The sequence below is a fragment of the Trachemys scripta genome, chromosome 25, assembly GCF_013100865.1.
Source record: "Trachemys scripta elegans isolate TJP31775 chromosome 25, CAS_Tse_1.0, whole genome shotgun sequence".
NCBI lineage: Eukaryota > Metazoa > Chordata > Testudines > Emydidae > Trachemys > Trachemys scripta.
The window spans coordinates 4,556,214-4,571,311 of NC_048322.1; the positions used below are offsets into that span (position 1 = coordinate 4,556,214).

Here is a 15,098-nt window from a genome sequence, read left to right on the forward strand (position 1 = left end):
TCTCTGCTCCCTGTGGCCGTGGTGCATTCCGTACCAAAGCAGCATGTCAGCAGAGCAGATGCACACACCATAGCTCCATCTGGAACATGCAGCATTCACTGCCAGACAGGATGGGCAATTTTTCAGGGACCCAGCTTGATATGCCTGGCTGGGGTGGATTCACTTGGACGAGGGTCTGGGGCTCTGATAGTTTGGGATGTTCCTTTTTGCATAGTCAGTTCTTTCCCTTTATTGTTTTACCCTCACCTTTGCCTGATGCCACTCTCTTCTTAACTTGCTTTGGTTATTTTACTGCCAGTTTTTAAATGGGATCTAATAATTGCAAAGCTGAATGAAAGATAAAACAAACAGAACCATTTGAGTTTTGGCCCATAGCTAGTAGTACTATACCTAGTGAAGGCACGCTGTAATAACCTCATTACCTATAGCATTTTTTGGTGGGGCGGATAAAGCAATGTCAAAGACCCAAAAGCGATTTTTAGGGCAAAAGGGCTCGTCAGGTGTTTGGTCTCTAAGGAACATGCCCAGGCCAGGGCTTGCAGTCTTTCAGGAGTGGTGCACTGGATTATATTTAGGAATCTTAAAATAAAAGGTTAAGACTGCTGGTTCACAATAGCCAATGAAATCTTGCAAACAACTATACAAATAGCCCCTAATGCTATTAAAACAACATGGTATTAATACTGATTCAAAACTGAAATTAAAATTGAGATAAATACATGAAAAATGAACTGACACCTAATTATCATTTCTTAATGCCTAAAATTGACTCTCACTCACACCATCTTTTAAAAAAAAAAAAAAAAAAAAAAGCGATGCACAGCCCACAGTCAAGTTAATTAATGAAACATGCCAATTATTGACTGCTTTGTGTTGCATAAGCATCTGATTAAGCACCTAATTAAAACTGTACCACTGTAAGTGGAAATGCATCAACCCAACTTAGCTCCAAGGTGTTTAGATGTGAATGAAAAGTTTCTAAATTAAATATATGGCAGAATGGTTAATGGGGAAAATACACTGAAGTGCATCTACCTAGTCCTGTTGACTTCTTCTCCCAACCCCCCCATGAGTTCTGGCCTGTTAGTCTACTCGGCTCCCAGTCCCACATCAGCTGTGCCCTCTCCCAGCCTAACCAATTTCTACTGCAATTCTTAACCCCCCTCCTCAATGCAGATGGCTGGCACTGCAGCCCCTAAGGTACCTGCGTTAATCACTGTCTCTCGTACTGGGGCTATTTACATTTCAGGGAACCATTTTCAGAATTACGGACTCTGGGAGGTAGGAGAGGCTGAGAGGGAGTTTGTGCCCGACATTCTGTAGGGCCATGTTCAACTCTGGTAGCCTCCATGTTACCTCATCCTCTACCCTCTCCGATGTGTCTCTGATCATGTGTCAGAGTGTCGTCTTCTGATCATAATGCCACTGGCCTCAGCAGAGCTCCCAGACAGGAGCTACATCACGATGAGGTTACGGTAGTGAGAGTTAAATACATCACAGGGAGGGTGTAATTATCCTGAAATGAACCATTACAGTCCAGGAAGTGAAATAATTAAAGTACTTCATACTTAAAGTTACACCTGAAAGGATTGGATTGTTATTAATAAATTGCTGTAATGTTGATTTCACTGTACACACACACACAGATGAAAAAAATATTTATATAGGTAATGTACAGAAATGCTTCTGGAGAAAGTCAAGTTTGATTTAAGGATATTTACATGGTATATTTTGCGAGTGACATTGACAATTTCTCTTTGAACAGTTATATGATTTGGCTTTTGGAATCTCAACATTTACTGTTGTTATTAAATAATTGTTGTCTGACCACCCCCATGACTTCCCACAGCTCTGAACATTGAAATTATAAACATTGAAAAAAGGGCTTAAAAATAAATATCGATATCATCTATTGAAATTAAAAGAAAGAAATAGACACAATGAATTTTGTCAAACCCACTTAACAGCAATCACAATATGCTAGGGGATGGAAATTCACAGCTAAGGCCCCCAACCTTAATTCTGCCCTGTAGTGACACCAGGCAATCGCCAGAGAGCTACGAATTAGGCATTTTAGTGTATCAAGTTCCAGATTAGATCATACCAATTTGTAAAGACTCGCAATCTTTTCCTCAGGATATCACCTTCACTAAGTTGAGGGTTTTTTTATTGGTAATTCCCAGAAGTCAATAGATAGAATGTTATTTATCAGGTATGAAGTGGCCATTTCATATTTCTGGGGAGTGTCTATAATTTTGCACTAGGGGCCAGAACCTTGGAGAGATGGAACCTTGGTTTCATTTTAACTTCTCCATGCTCAGCAGCTTCTGCAGTTTGGTTCAAAGTATTTCCATGTTTCCCTGTCCTGTTCTTAAAAGTGCTGCTTTAGAAAGTGGGGAAGGGCAGGAACTGACTGCAGGATCAGTAGCTGAGTCCCTTAGATATTTATAGCTCATCGGAAGGAGGACAGGGATTGGTGGGTGTCTGGGGATTTAATAATAAACACACAAATATCATTGTTCTTAATGAATTTTCATCTTCTAGTTCCCATAACCCATTAATTATCCCTGGCTGTCCCTGGGAGTCTGGGGAGGGAGTACTAGGAAACTCCTGTGGCCAGTGTGGAACTGAAGGCACAAGGATCTTTCAGTGGCTGGCTCAAAGTCACCCAGAGTGAAATTCACTTCACTGGATAAATCCCTAGTTGCTGAGCTCTGCAGAGGGTTGGGGAGGTGAATTCCATCCCTCATTCTTGAGCAAGGACCCCCCTCCAATTCTCACCCTGATCTCAGACACTACCCCAACCTTACCCTGCAGTGATGCTGCCAGAGCCATCTGCCATGGGACCTGGAGGGGACAGAGGCCCAGCTCCAGAACTACTACCCGTGCCCACAGCCCCCATCCTGTGCTGGAGTTGCCCTGACTTTCCACTCTGCAGATAGGTCTAGCTGTACCCAGCCCATGCACCCGCTACACACAAACTTTCTCACAACACACATCCCAGGATCAGGAAAGACCATCTGGGGCTGGCTGCAGTCTCCCTTTGCTGCTGTGAGAGAAATGGGATGGTCCCTGATATAGGATACAAACATACCCAGGGGCAGAAGGGAAATGTAGTTTCTTCCAGGGGATCTTGAGCTCTGTCTTCCTCTTTGACTCCTTCTGCCACTTTCAAATCTCTTGGAGAGACAAGGTGGGTGAGGTAATTTCTTTTAGAACCAATTAAAAATCCCTCTCTTTAATATCTTAGGACCAACATAGCTACAACAACTCTTTTCCCTTTGTACCCCTTCCCCCTCTAATCTCCCCCTCAGCTGAGACGGTTCCATGTGATGGGAGAATAAGGGTTCAGTCCTGTAGCTGGATTGGGTCTCACCAGCACTGATGGGAGTGAAAGCCTGTGTGCATTAATGACAGCAGTAGCTCTGGGACTCTGAGACACAGGAAGAAGAGATGGGGAGTGAGCAGGTTATGTTTGTGCCAGGTGTGAGTTACTCATGTGGGTATTCTGTGCCACTGCATACGCAAAGAATTCATGTCCAGCACAGAATTTCTTTTTACTTTTGCATGAAGAAAATAAATTCTGCCCGAGAAGTGCTGTGGTTCTGCCTTTCACCCACCCTGTTGTTGCCGGCACAGAGGGCCCAAGGACAGCAACAGTGGGGTTCGTTGTCCGGTGTGCTTCGCGCCAATGAACACACCAGGGTGGAGAAGCAAAGTTTATTTGAGATCTCAAAGCAGTGCAAGGAGACTGGCACGTCTCAGATCAAGCACACTGAGACAAGCAGCTTTACCTTTTTATTCTGTTTGCAGCTAGGTTTCCCCTTTACCCCCCTTTCTTTCCCCCTTACCCTCCCTTCTTTCCCCCTCACCCCTCACTTTCTCCTATAATAGTTTACTTTTAGCAAGTAGCAAGCAATTACATTTCACAGCTAAGTTCCTCCCTCTTCCCCCTCCCTTCTTTTACAAAAGCCATGTTTATACATTTGAGCAGTTAAATCATTCTGGCGACTATAAGTCTAGCTTGTTAGTAACACTCCTCTAAACCGTTATCTGGTCCTGTTTCCCTTTGATTTATTATCTCCCCTTCAGCCAGAAACATACAGGCCTCATTATTACCGCTTGGTACCAGTATGAGGGGTGGGGGGTTGTAATTGATAACTGGTTGTTACACATTCCAATTTCTGTCCCTGGCTTTTGAGGTCGATTAGAGTTAAACATGGAGGAACTTTGGTTCATTTAGGCCTAGTGACATCAACACTGTGGCACCAGAACAGACAACAACCAGCTGGGTTAATCTTGGTGGGAAATTGTTGCCCCGAACTATACCCCAAATAGGAAGAGAGTTAGTGGGTGTAACTTGGAAGAGTCCTCAGACACAGCTAGGGGTGGCGTGGGGACAGGGTGGTCATTGTCTACTTGCAAGAGGGTGTGGAAAGGGCACAGGTGGAGCAAGTGTCCCTTATGGAGACTGCCCAGCCCCAGGTTATCCAATCCCAGATGCTTCTTTCCCTACCATACCCCAAACCTCTTCACCCCTCCAACCATCAGTTGCTAGTTTTCCCTCGCTGATCCCCCTTCCTGACTGGTAGAGAACCTCTAAGCCAGTAGTGTGTCAGGGCTCAACCCGCTGGCTGAGGCCTCGGGGCACTTTCTTCCTCTCTGAGGGTACCATGCCACAGGGGCCCCCAAATCCACATAACTTAGGCTTTGGCTTCAGCCCCGGCTGGTGGGGCTCAGGGCTCTGGACTTCAGCTCCATGCGCTGGGATTTCAGCTTTTTGCCCTGGGCCTCAGCGAGTCTAATACTGGCCTTACTTGGCGGCCCCCCTGAAACCTGCTAGTGGCCCCCCAGTGGGCCCCAGACCCCTGGTTGAGAACCACTGCCTTACACCACGAATCACAGCAATGTTCAGGTTACTGCCAGTCATAGAATATCAGGGTTGAAAGAGACCTCACGAGGTCATCTAGTCCAACCCCCTGCTCAAAGCAGGACCAATCCTCAATTAAATCATCCCAGCCCGGGCTTTGTCAAGCCTGACCTTGTCCCAAAGGACCAGTCACTTACTTAGGTCAATTGAATCTGAGATCTCACAACAAAGACAATGCTTGTAGCCAGTCCTGTAATAACCTGTATTAAGACTTATTTAAAAGGAAATGAGAGTTGTTTACAAAGTTAAAGCAGGTAATCATATAGATGCAGACAAGTTACAGTCTTAAATTTCAAAAGGTAATAGAAGCTTCTATGATAAGCAAGCTCTATATCTTCCTAGGGACTAACCCAGGCTAATCAGCTGGGGATTTCTTGCTTATGCCTAGAAACTTTGCCCCCCAGAGTCCAAGCATCATATATATAATCTGTTCCTTCTGTATGGGGTTTTTATCACCTTCCTGCCATGTGCTCTGAACTGCAAACTCAGCTAATAGGAGGTCAAAAACCATCTTTTGTCTTCTTTAACATCCCATAATAGTCTTATCTGGTGTTGAGGGACCTTTCCTGCGAGGCAGGATGCATCCTGCTGCCAATCAGCACTTCACATAGGTAAAGACTCTCTGCTGTCTGCTGATTTACATAGTAACAGAGGCTCACAATACAACTAGTCAGATATTAACCAAGGCAGCAACTCACAAGCATTCAGTGACGTCTAAACACATTGTTATAATCCTAATACCTCTTTTAACAATACTAACACAAGTGAGCCAGACTGATTCCAGCTGTGTGTTTGTCCGTGTTCAATTAAGACATGGGGGCTTTTTCAAGAGCTAACACCTCATCGGCCAGTGTCACAGGCAGGATGGGCAAGGATGATGTGTCTAGCCTCTGTTTGCCAGAAGCTGCGAATGGGTGACAGGGGATGGATCACTTGATGATTCCCTGTTCTGTTCATTCCCTCTGAAGCACCTGGCATTGGCCACTGAGCAAGATGGACCATTGATCTGACACAGTGGGCCCTTCTTATATTCATAGTCTCTATCAGGAGTATCTACTCATTTAGACTCACTGGGGAGCCACAGAAAGAAACAAAGTGTTCTGAGGCAAGAAGGCCCAGTCTCAGAGCCCCCACGTTCACACTTGTCAAAAGGTAAAACTAGGCTCAGCCCATGAAAAGGGCACTCCCAGGAGAGACTGTATAAAGGCTGAAGCATCAAACAACTTTGTAAACCTGAGACAGTACCTTGGGGACAATTACAGGGAGCATCCCCCAAAGTGACTCCTTTGATTCTGCTCTTCTCTCGCCTTTGGTTCATAGAATCCTAGAACTGGAAGGGACCTTGAGAGGTCATCTATTTCAGTCCCCTGCACTCAAGGCAGGACTAAGTATAATCTAGACAAACCCTGACAGGTGTTTGTCCAGCCTGCTCTTAAAAATCCTCAATGATGGTGTCAAGGCTGCTTCCCCACTCTGAACTTTAGGGTACAGATATGGGGGCCTGCATGAAAACTTCTAAGCTTAACTACCAGCTTAGATCTGGTCTGCTGCCACCACTCCCAATGTGCTAATTCCCTTCCCTGGGTAGCCCTGAGAGACTCTTCACCAATTCCCTGGTGAATACAGATCCAAATCCCTTGGATCTTAAAACAAGGAGAAATTAACCATCCCCCTCCTTTCTCCCACCAACTCCTGGTGGATCAAGATCCAACCCCCTTGGATCTAAAAACAAGGAAAATCAATCAGGTTCTTAAAAAGAAGGCTTTTAATTAAAGAAAAAGGTAAAAATCATCTCTGTAAAATCAGGATGGAAAATAACTTTACAGGGTAATTAAACTTAAAGAGCCCAGAGGAATCCCCTTTAGCCTTAGGTTCAAAGTTACAGCAAACAGAGGTAAACACCCTAGTAAAAGGTACATTTAAAAGTTGAGAAAACAAAGATAAAAACTAACACACTTTGCCTGGCTGTTTACTTACAAGTTAGAAATATGAGAGACTTGTTCAGAAAGATTTGGAGAGCCTGGATTGATGTCTGGTCTCTCTTAGTTCCAAGAGCGAACAACCCAAAAACAAAGAGCACAAACAAAAGCCTTCCCCCCACCAAGATTTGAAAGTATTTTGTCCCCTTATTGGTCCTTTGGGTCAGGTGTCAGCCAGGTTACCTGAGCTTCTTAACCCTTTACAGGGAAAAGGATTTTGGAATCTCTAGTCAGGAGGGATTTTATAGTATTGTACACTAGAGGGCTGTTACCCTTCCCTTTATAGTTATGACAGATGGAGATTCCACAACCTCCCTAGGCAATTTATTCCAGTGCTTAACCACACTGACAGTTAGGAAGGTTATTTTCCTAATCTCTATCCTAGACCGCCCTTGCTGCAATTTAAGCCCATTGCTTCTTGTCCTTTTCTCAGAGGTTAAGAACAATTTTTCACCCACATCTTTGTAACAACTTTTTATGTACTTGAAAACTGTGATCATGTCCCCTCTCAGTCTTCTCTTCTCCAGACTAAACAGACCCAATTTTTTCAATCTTCCCTCATAGGTCATGTTTTCTAGACCTTTAATCATTTTTGTTGCTCTTCTCTGGACTTTCTCCAATTTGTCCACATATTTCCTGAAATGTGGCACCCACAACTGGACACAGTACTCCAGTTGTGGCCTAATCAGTGCGAAGTAGAGCAGAAGAATTACTTCTCGTGTCTTGCTTGCAGTATTCCTGCTAATATATCCCAGAATGATGTTTCCTTTTTTTGCAACAACATTTCACTGTTGACTCATATTTAGATTGTGATTCACTATGACCCCCAGATCCCTTTCCGCAGTACTCCTTCCTAGGCACTCATTTCCCATTTTGTATGTGTGCAACTGATTGTTCCTTCCTAAGCGATGTACTTTGCATTTGTCCTTATTGACTTTCACCCTATTTACTTCAGACCATTTCTCCAGTTTGTCCAGATCATTTTGAATTTTAATCCTGTCCTCCAAAGCAGTTGCAACCCCTCCCAGCTTGGTATCATCCTCAAACTTGGTAAATGTAACAGAGAGATTGTTACTGGGAGAGTTTCACCATTTCTCAGACGGTTACACCCTGGTCAGAAGGGGCTAGGCCTCTACTGGAATAAGGTCACTCTGTGCTTCACAGTGTGGCAGATCCTAGAATGTCCATTAGTAGGGAAAAATCCTGGGGGGAGTCGGACTGTGGAATGGACGAAAGCCTCCTCTGAATTCTCTCACATTGCCCTTCTCGTCCTGTCAGGCTACAGAAGAACGTTCAGGTTTCACTCCAGATCATCCCGTCCTCCCAGGGGAAGGAAATGGCTGCAATGGAGCTGGCTCAGGTAAGAGATTATCACGGAGCTGGTGGTGGGTTCTCAGTACCAATTTTCTACAATTCTGACCTTCTCACTTATATTCTTTACTATTGACTTCCCCTTTCTTCCATATATTTTATTTGAAGAGTGTTGGGATTCCTACAAGGGAGCCACCAGCATGGTACAGAGACAACCCCATCTCTTATATCAAGCTCTAGCTAGTAGGTATGTGATAAATGTGAAGACCCTGCCTCCATCTGTCAGCTGGGAGACACAAAGGTTCTCTCTTTCCACCCTCTGATCCCTCCTGGCTGCTCTAGGCAAGGTGGGGGTGGGACTCTGTTAACATGTGCCTCCTGGAGCTTCCATTTACCTGGTGCTGCTGTTCCATGAATAGTGGGGCTGTGACTGGGGCAGCAGGTACTGACTGTTGGACTCTTGCTCTTTCAGGGGCTGGTGACTTTTGAGGAGGTGGCTGTGCATTTCACCAGGGCAGAGGGGGCTCTGCTGGACCCCACTCAGAGAGCCCTCTACAGGGATGTCATGCAGGAGAACTATGAGATGGTGGTCTTGCTGGGTAAGGAGTCCTGTCCACTCGGATATTAGAAGCTGTGGGGTCTCTAAAGAACCTGAATAGTAATAACTTTATACCTTTATTAATTATACAAGTTGTCATAACTATAAAGGGAAGGGTAACAGCTCTCCTGTGTACAGTATTATAAAATCCCTCCTGGCCAGAGACTCCAAAATCCTTTTCCCTGTAAAGGGTTAAGAAGCTCAGGTAACCTGGCTGACACCTGACCCAAAGGACCAATAAGGGGACAAGATACTTTCAAATCTTGGGAGGGGCGGAAGGCTTTTGTTTGTGCTCTTTGTTTGGGAAGTTGTTCACTCTTGGGACTGAGAGGGACCAGACATCAATCCAGGTTCTCCAAATCTTTCTGAACAAGTCTCTCATATTTCAAACTTGCAAGTAAGCAGCCAGGCAAGGCGTGTTAGTTTATCTTTGTTTTCTCAACTTGTAAATGTACCTTTTACTAGGGTGTTTCTCTGTTTGCTGTACTTTGAACCTAAGGCTAGAGGAGGGTCCTCTGAGCTCTTTAAGTTTGATTACCCTGTAAAGTTATTTTTCCATCCTGATTTTACAAAGAGGATTTTTACCTTTTTCTTTAATTAAAAGCCTTCTTTTTAAGAACCTGATTGATTTTTCCTTGTTTTTAGATCCAAGGGGGTTGGATCTTGATCCACCAGGAGTTGGTGGGAGGAAGGAAGGGGGATGGTTAATTTCTCCTTGTTTTAAGATCCAAGGGGTTTGGATCTGTATTCACCAGGGAATTGGTGAAGGTCTCTCAAGGCTACCCAGGGAAGGGAATTAGTTTTGGGATGGTGGCAGCGGACCAGATCTAAGCTGGTCGTTAAGCTTAGAAGATTTCATACAGGCCCCCATATTTGTACCCTAAAGTTCAAAGTGGGGAAGCAGCCTTGATGTGGTGGCAGAGCAGTGGGATCATTTTAAACCAAAAGCCAGTAAGATTTTTTTTTTCTCCTTTCTAGCTGCTTGGAAAGTAGAGCTTAAGGTAGATGCATATCTTATCTCTCCTTGCTTGAAGGCAGAGGTGTTAAGTTTCTTTTAACAAGGATCTTTGTTAAGAGAAGGGCTCAATCAGTGAGCAAACAACTGGTAAAAGGAATTTACAAGCTGAATTGTTTTTTGCTTTCTACCTCTCGGGGATAGCTAGTTAGAAAGTCTCTGTTACCTCAGCAGCAGCCTGAGCTGAGTGCATCCCAGTTTCAGTCAACTGCAGAGGGGTGTGGCCCAGCACAAGAAAACAGGAAAATGACTACCAAAGAAGTAGCTAACAAAATAGAACTGGCCAGACTAGAAGCAGAAGAAAATGAAAAAAAACATCAGAGACTGCTTCAATTAAAAAAACTCGAGAAAGAGCAGAGAGAAAGAGAAGAGAAAGCCAAAGAGGAGGCCCATCAGAGAGCTATGGAGCTGAGAGAAAAAGAGATGAAGCATGAACTGGAATTAGCACGGGCTAGGCCAGATACAGCAGCCAATCCTAACAACCTCTCTCCAGGTACCACTTCCCATCCCAGAAAATTCCCCACCTACAAGGCAGGCAATGATTATGAGGCCTTCTTAGAAAATTTTGAAAGGGCCTGCCTTGGATACAGCATCACAACAGACCAGTATATGGTAGAGCTGAGGCCGCAGCTCAGTGGACCCTTAGCAGAGGTGGCGGCTGAAATGCCTAAGGAACACATGAACAGTTATGAACTTTTTAAAAACAAGGCCAGAATCAGAATGGGGCTAACACCTGAGCATGCCTGTCGGTGGTTCAGAGCCCTAAGGTGGAAACCCGATGTGTCATTTACCCGACATGCCTACCACATTGGGAAAAATTGGGATGCCTGGATATCAGGAGCAAATGTTAAATCTACGGAAAAGTTTCCCTTACTGATGCATATAGAGCAGTTTTTAGAGGGTGTTCCTGAGGAAATAGAAAGGTACATCCTAGATGGGAAGCCCAAAACTGTAACCGAGGTGGGGGAGATTGGAGCCAAAAGGGTGGAGGTGGCAGAAAAGAAAAAAACTAGTAGCAGTTGGAGTGAATATCAGAAGGGGCAACCCGAAACCAAACCTTACCACCGGGGACAACCCAAGGCCCCACCCACATCCCAAGGGAAACCCCAGATGCCTTCTCACCCCACCACACTAGTCTCCACCAACCAACATCTCCCCGGTGATACCTTAGCAGGGCGATGTTTTAAATGTAATGAACTGGGACATATAAAGGCTCACTGCCCCAAGAACCCCAACCGATTACAGTTCATTACACCCCAATCACACCAAAGATCCCCAGACCCAGATGCCACTCTCATACCCTCGGAGTGAAGGGAAACCTTGAGAGTGGGCGGAAAGAAGGTTATCGCTTGGAGGGACACTGGGGCACAGGTGTCGACAATCCACCAATCCCTAGTGGACCCCAAACTCATCAACCCGGAGGCTCCAGTGACAATTCAGCCCTTCGTGTCACAGTCTGTAACCTTGCCTACAGCCAAGTTGCATGTCCAGTACAACGACTGGTCAGGAATGTGGACTTTTGCAGTCTATGACAATTATCCCATTCCCATGCTGCTGGGGGAAGACTTGGCCAACCATGTGAAGCTAGCCAAGAGGGTGGGAATAGTCACCCGCAGCCAGGCTAAGCCAGCTTTCACCCCCATCCCTGTTCCTGAGCCGTCCCGCAGGGCCCCGTCTGTGTTACCAGAGACCCAGACAAAGGTGGTGGAACCGGATCCCCTGCCAACGACTGCAACAGCCGTAGTGGATCCAATCCCAGAGACCCAGCCAAAGCCAGTCCCAGAACCGGAACTGGCAACACAACCAGCAACAGAACTATTGCCAGCACTGAGTCCAGCGCTTGCAAACCCGTCTACCACTCACTCCAACGCCAGAGGGCACCAGCGAGCCTGAACTGGCAGAAGCAGCAGATAACCCTACCCAAGAGGCTCAGCCAGAGCCTGAAATACCACATAGTGCACCCGCGGACAGCGGTTCACAGTCAATGGAAACAGCCCCAGCACCTGCATCTCTTCCAGAGGGACCAAGCCCCAGTCCACAGTCCAAGGAGGAACTGATGTCTCCAGCATCAAGGGAACAGTTCCAGGCTGAGCAGGAAGCAGATGATAGCCTTCAGAAAGCTTGGGGGGCAGCACAGAACACCCCACCGCCTCTCAGCTCTTCTAACCGATCTTGGTTTGTTGTAGAACAAGGACTTTTATACAAGGAGACTCTTTCTGGTGGGCACCAGGAAGACTGGCATCCTCAAAGACAGTTGGTAGTTCCCACTAAGTATCGGGTAAAGCTCTTGAGCTTAGCCCATGATCGTCCCAGTGGCCATTCTGGGGTGAACAGAACCAAAGACCAGTTGGGGAAGTCCTTCCACTGGGAGGGAATGGCCAAGAACGTTGCTAATTATGTCCGGTCTTGTGAGGTGTGCCAACGAGTGGGAAAGCCCCAAAACCAGGTTAAAGCCCCTCTCCAGCCACTACCCATAATTGAAGTCCCATTTCAGTGAGTAGCTGTAGATATTCTGGGTCCTTTCCCAAAGAAGACCCCCAGAGGAAAACAGAACATATTGACTTTCATGGATTTTGCTACCCGATGGCTGGAAGCAGTACCCTTAAGCAACACCAGGGCTAAAAGTGTGTGCCAGGCATTAGCAGACATTTTTGCCAGGGTAGGGTGGCCCTCCGACATCCTTACAGATTCAGGAACTAATTTCCTGGCAGGGACCATGGAAAACCTGTGGGAAGCTCATGGGGTGAATCACTTGGTTGCCACCCCTTATCACCATCAAACCAATGGCCTGCTGGAGAGGTTTAATGGAACTTTTGGGGCCATGATACGTAAATTCGTAAATGAACACTCCAATGATTGGGACCTAGTGTTGCAGCAGTTGCTTTTTGCCTACAGGGCTGTACCACATCCCAGTTTAGGGTTTTCACCATTTGAACTTGTGTATGGCCGCGAGGTTAAGGGGCCATTACAGTTGGTGAAGCAGCAATGGCAGGGGTTTACGCCTTCTCCAGGAACTAACATTCTAGACTTTGTAAGTAACCTACAAAGCACCCTCCGACACTCTTTAGCCCTTGCTAAAGAAAACCTAAAGGATGCTCAGGAAAAGCAAAAGGCCTGGTATGATAAACATTCCAGAGAACGGTCCTTCAAAGTAGGAGACCAAGTCGTGGTCTTAAAGGCGCTCCAGGCCCATAAAATGGAAGCATTGTGGGAAGGACCATTCATGGTCCAGGAGCACCTAGGAGCTGTTAACTATCTCATAGCCTCCCCCACCTCCAACATAAAGCCTAAGGTATACCATGTTAATTCTCTTAAGCCCTTTTATTCCAGAGAATTAAACGTTTGCCAGTTTACAGCCCAGGAAACAGATGACGAGGAGTGGCCTGAAGGTGTCTACTACGAAGGAAAAAGGGATGGTGGCGTGGAAGAGGTGAACGTCTCTGCGACCCTTGGACGTCTGCAGCGACAGCAGATCAAGGAGCTGTGCACAAGCTTTGCACCAATTTTCTCAGCCACTCCAGGACGGACCGAACGGGCATACCACTCCATTGACACAGGTAATGCTCACCCAATTAGAACCCCACCCTACCGGGAGTCACCTCATGCCCAAACTGCTATACAAAGAGAGATCCAGGACATGCTACAGATGGGTATAATCCGCCCCTCTAATAGTTCATGGGCATCTCCAGTGGTTCTAGTTCCCAAACCAGATGGGGAAATACACTTTTGCGTGGACTACCGTAAGCTAAATGCTGTAACTCGTCCTGACAACTATCCAATGCCACGCACAGATGAGCTATTGGAGAAATTGGGACATGCCTAATTCATCTCTACTTTAGACTTAACCAAAGGGTACTGGCAAGTACCACTTGATGAACCCGCTAAGGAAAGGTCAGCCTTCGTCACCCAGGCAGGGGTGTATGAATTCAATGTACTCCCTTTCGGGTTGCGGAATGCACCCGCCACCTCCAAAGACTTGTAGATGGTCCCCTAGAGGGATTGGGAGAATCTGCAGTTGCCTACCTCGATGATGTGGCCATTTTTTCTGATTCATGGACAGAACACCTGGAGCACCTGGAAAAAGTCTTCGAGCGCATCTGACAGGCAGGACTAACTGTTAAGGCTAAAAAGAGTCAAATAGGCCAAAACAGAGTGACTTACCTGGGGCACCAGGTGGGTCAATGAACTATAAATCCCCTACAGGCCAAAGTGGATGCTATCCAAAAGTGGCCGGTTCCAAAGTCAAAGAAACAGGTCCAATCCTTCTTATGCTTGGTCGGATATTATAGGCAATTTGTACCACACTATAGCCAAATCGCCACCCCGCTAACAGACCTAACCAGAAAGAAACAGCCAAATGTAGTTCATTGGACTGATGAGTGTCTTAAGCCTTTCACCAGCTTAAGGCGACACTCATGTCTGACCCTGTGCTAAGGGCCCCAGACTTTGACAAACCGTTCCTAGTAACCACAGATGCGTCCGAGCGGGGCGTGTGAGCAGTTTTAATGCAGGAAGGACCGGATCAAGAATTCCATCCTGTCGTGTTTCTCAGCAAGAAACTGTCTGAGAGGGAAAGCCACTGGTCAATCAGCAAAAAGGAATGCTACGCCATTGTGTACGTGCTGGAAAAGCTACGCCCATATGTTTGGGGACGGTGTTTCCAACTACAAACAGACCATGCTGCGTTACAGTGGCTTCATACCACCAAGGGGAATAACAAAAAACTTCTTTGGTGGAGTTTAGCTCTCCAAGATTTTGATTTTGAAATACAACACATTTCAGGGGCTTCTAACAAGGTGGCTGATGCACTCTCCCGGGAAAGTTTCCGAGAAACAACTGGTTAAAAATTGTTCTTGGAATGTGGAACATATTGTTAGTTTTTATATAACCAGTAGTATGTCTAAAGGCACATGTGTCTTATTAACTCTGTTTTCTCCTAGAGCTCCAGGAAGAAATCACAGCCAGTGTGGAACCGGCTGTCCAACACTATCTGTGATTTGGGGGGGGGCGTGTCATAACTATAAAGGGAAGGGTAACAGCTCTCCTGTGTATAGTACTATAAAATCCCTCCTGGCCAGAGACTCCAAAATCCTTTTCCCTGTAAAGGGTTAAGAAGCTCAGGTAACCTGGCGGACACCTGACCCAAAGGACCAATAAGGGGACAAGATACTTTCAAATCTTGGGAGGGGCGGAAGGCTTTTGTTTGTGCTCTTTGTTTGGGAAGTTGTTTGCTCTTGGGACTGAGAGGGACCAGACATCAATCCA

The 15,098-nt window shown here is 46.0% G+C and overlaps 3 protein-coding genes across 8 annotated transcripts in view; 2 read left to right on the forward strand and 1 right to left on the reverse strand.

The window, feature by feature from the left end:
* LOC117869997 (zinc finger protein 883-like) overlaps positions 1-15,098 on the reverse strand; it is a 929,932-nt gene that overhangs the window by 313,254 nt on the left and 601,580 nt on the right. The window lies entirely within an intron of this gene.
* Positions 1-15,098, forward strand: part of LOC117870029 (zinc finger protein 501-like) — a 561,112-nt gene that overhangs the window by 4,493 nt on the left and 541,521 nt on the right. The window lies entirely within an intron of this gene.
* The window catches only part of LOC117870010 (zinc finger protein OZF-like), a 31,047-nt gene that overhangs the window by 4,418 nt on the left and 11,531 nt on the right, over positions 1-15,098 (forward strand). For 3 of the 4 annotated variants that reach the window (XM_034757166.1, XM_034757169.1, XM_034757168.1), the window contains exons 2-3: positions 8,188-8,269; positions 8,693-8,819. In XM_034757166.1, the coding sequence (XP_034613057.1) occupies positions 8,246-8,269; positions 8,693-8,819 (151 nt within the window). In that variant the 5' untranslated portion in view covers positions 8,188-8,245. Of the gene's footprint in view, positions 1-5,521; positions 5,542-8,187; positions 8,270-8,692; positions 8,820-15,098 lie in introns of those variants that run through there. The other variant, XM_034757167.1, reaches the window with a different exon arrangement.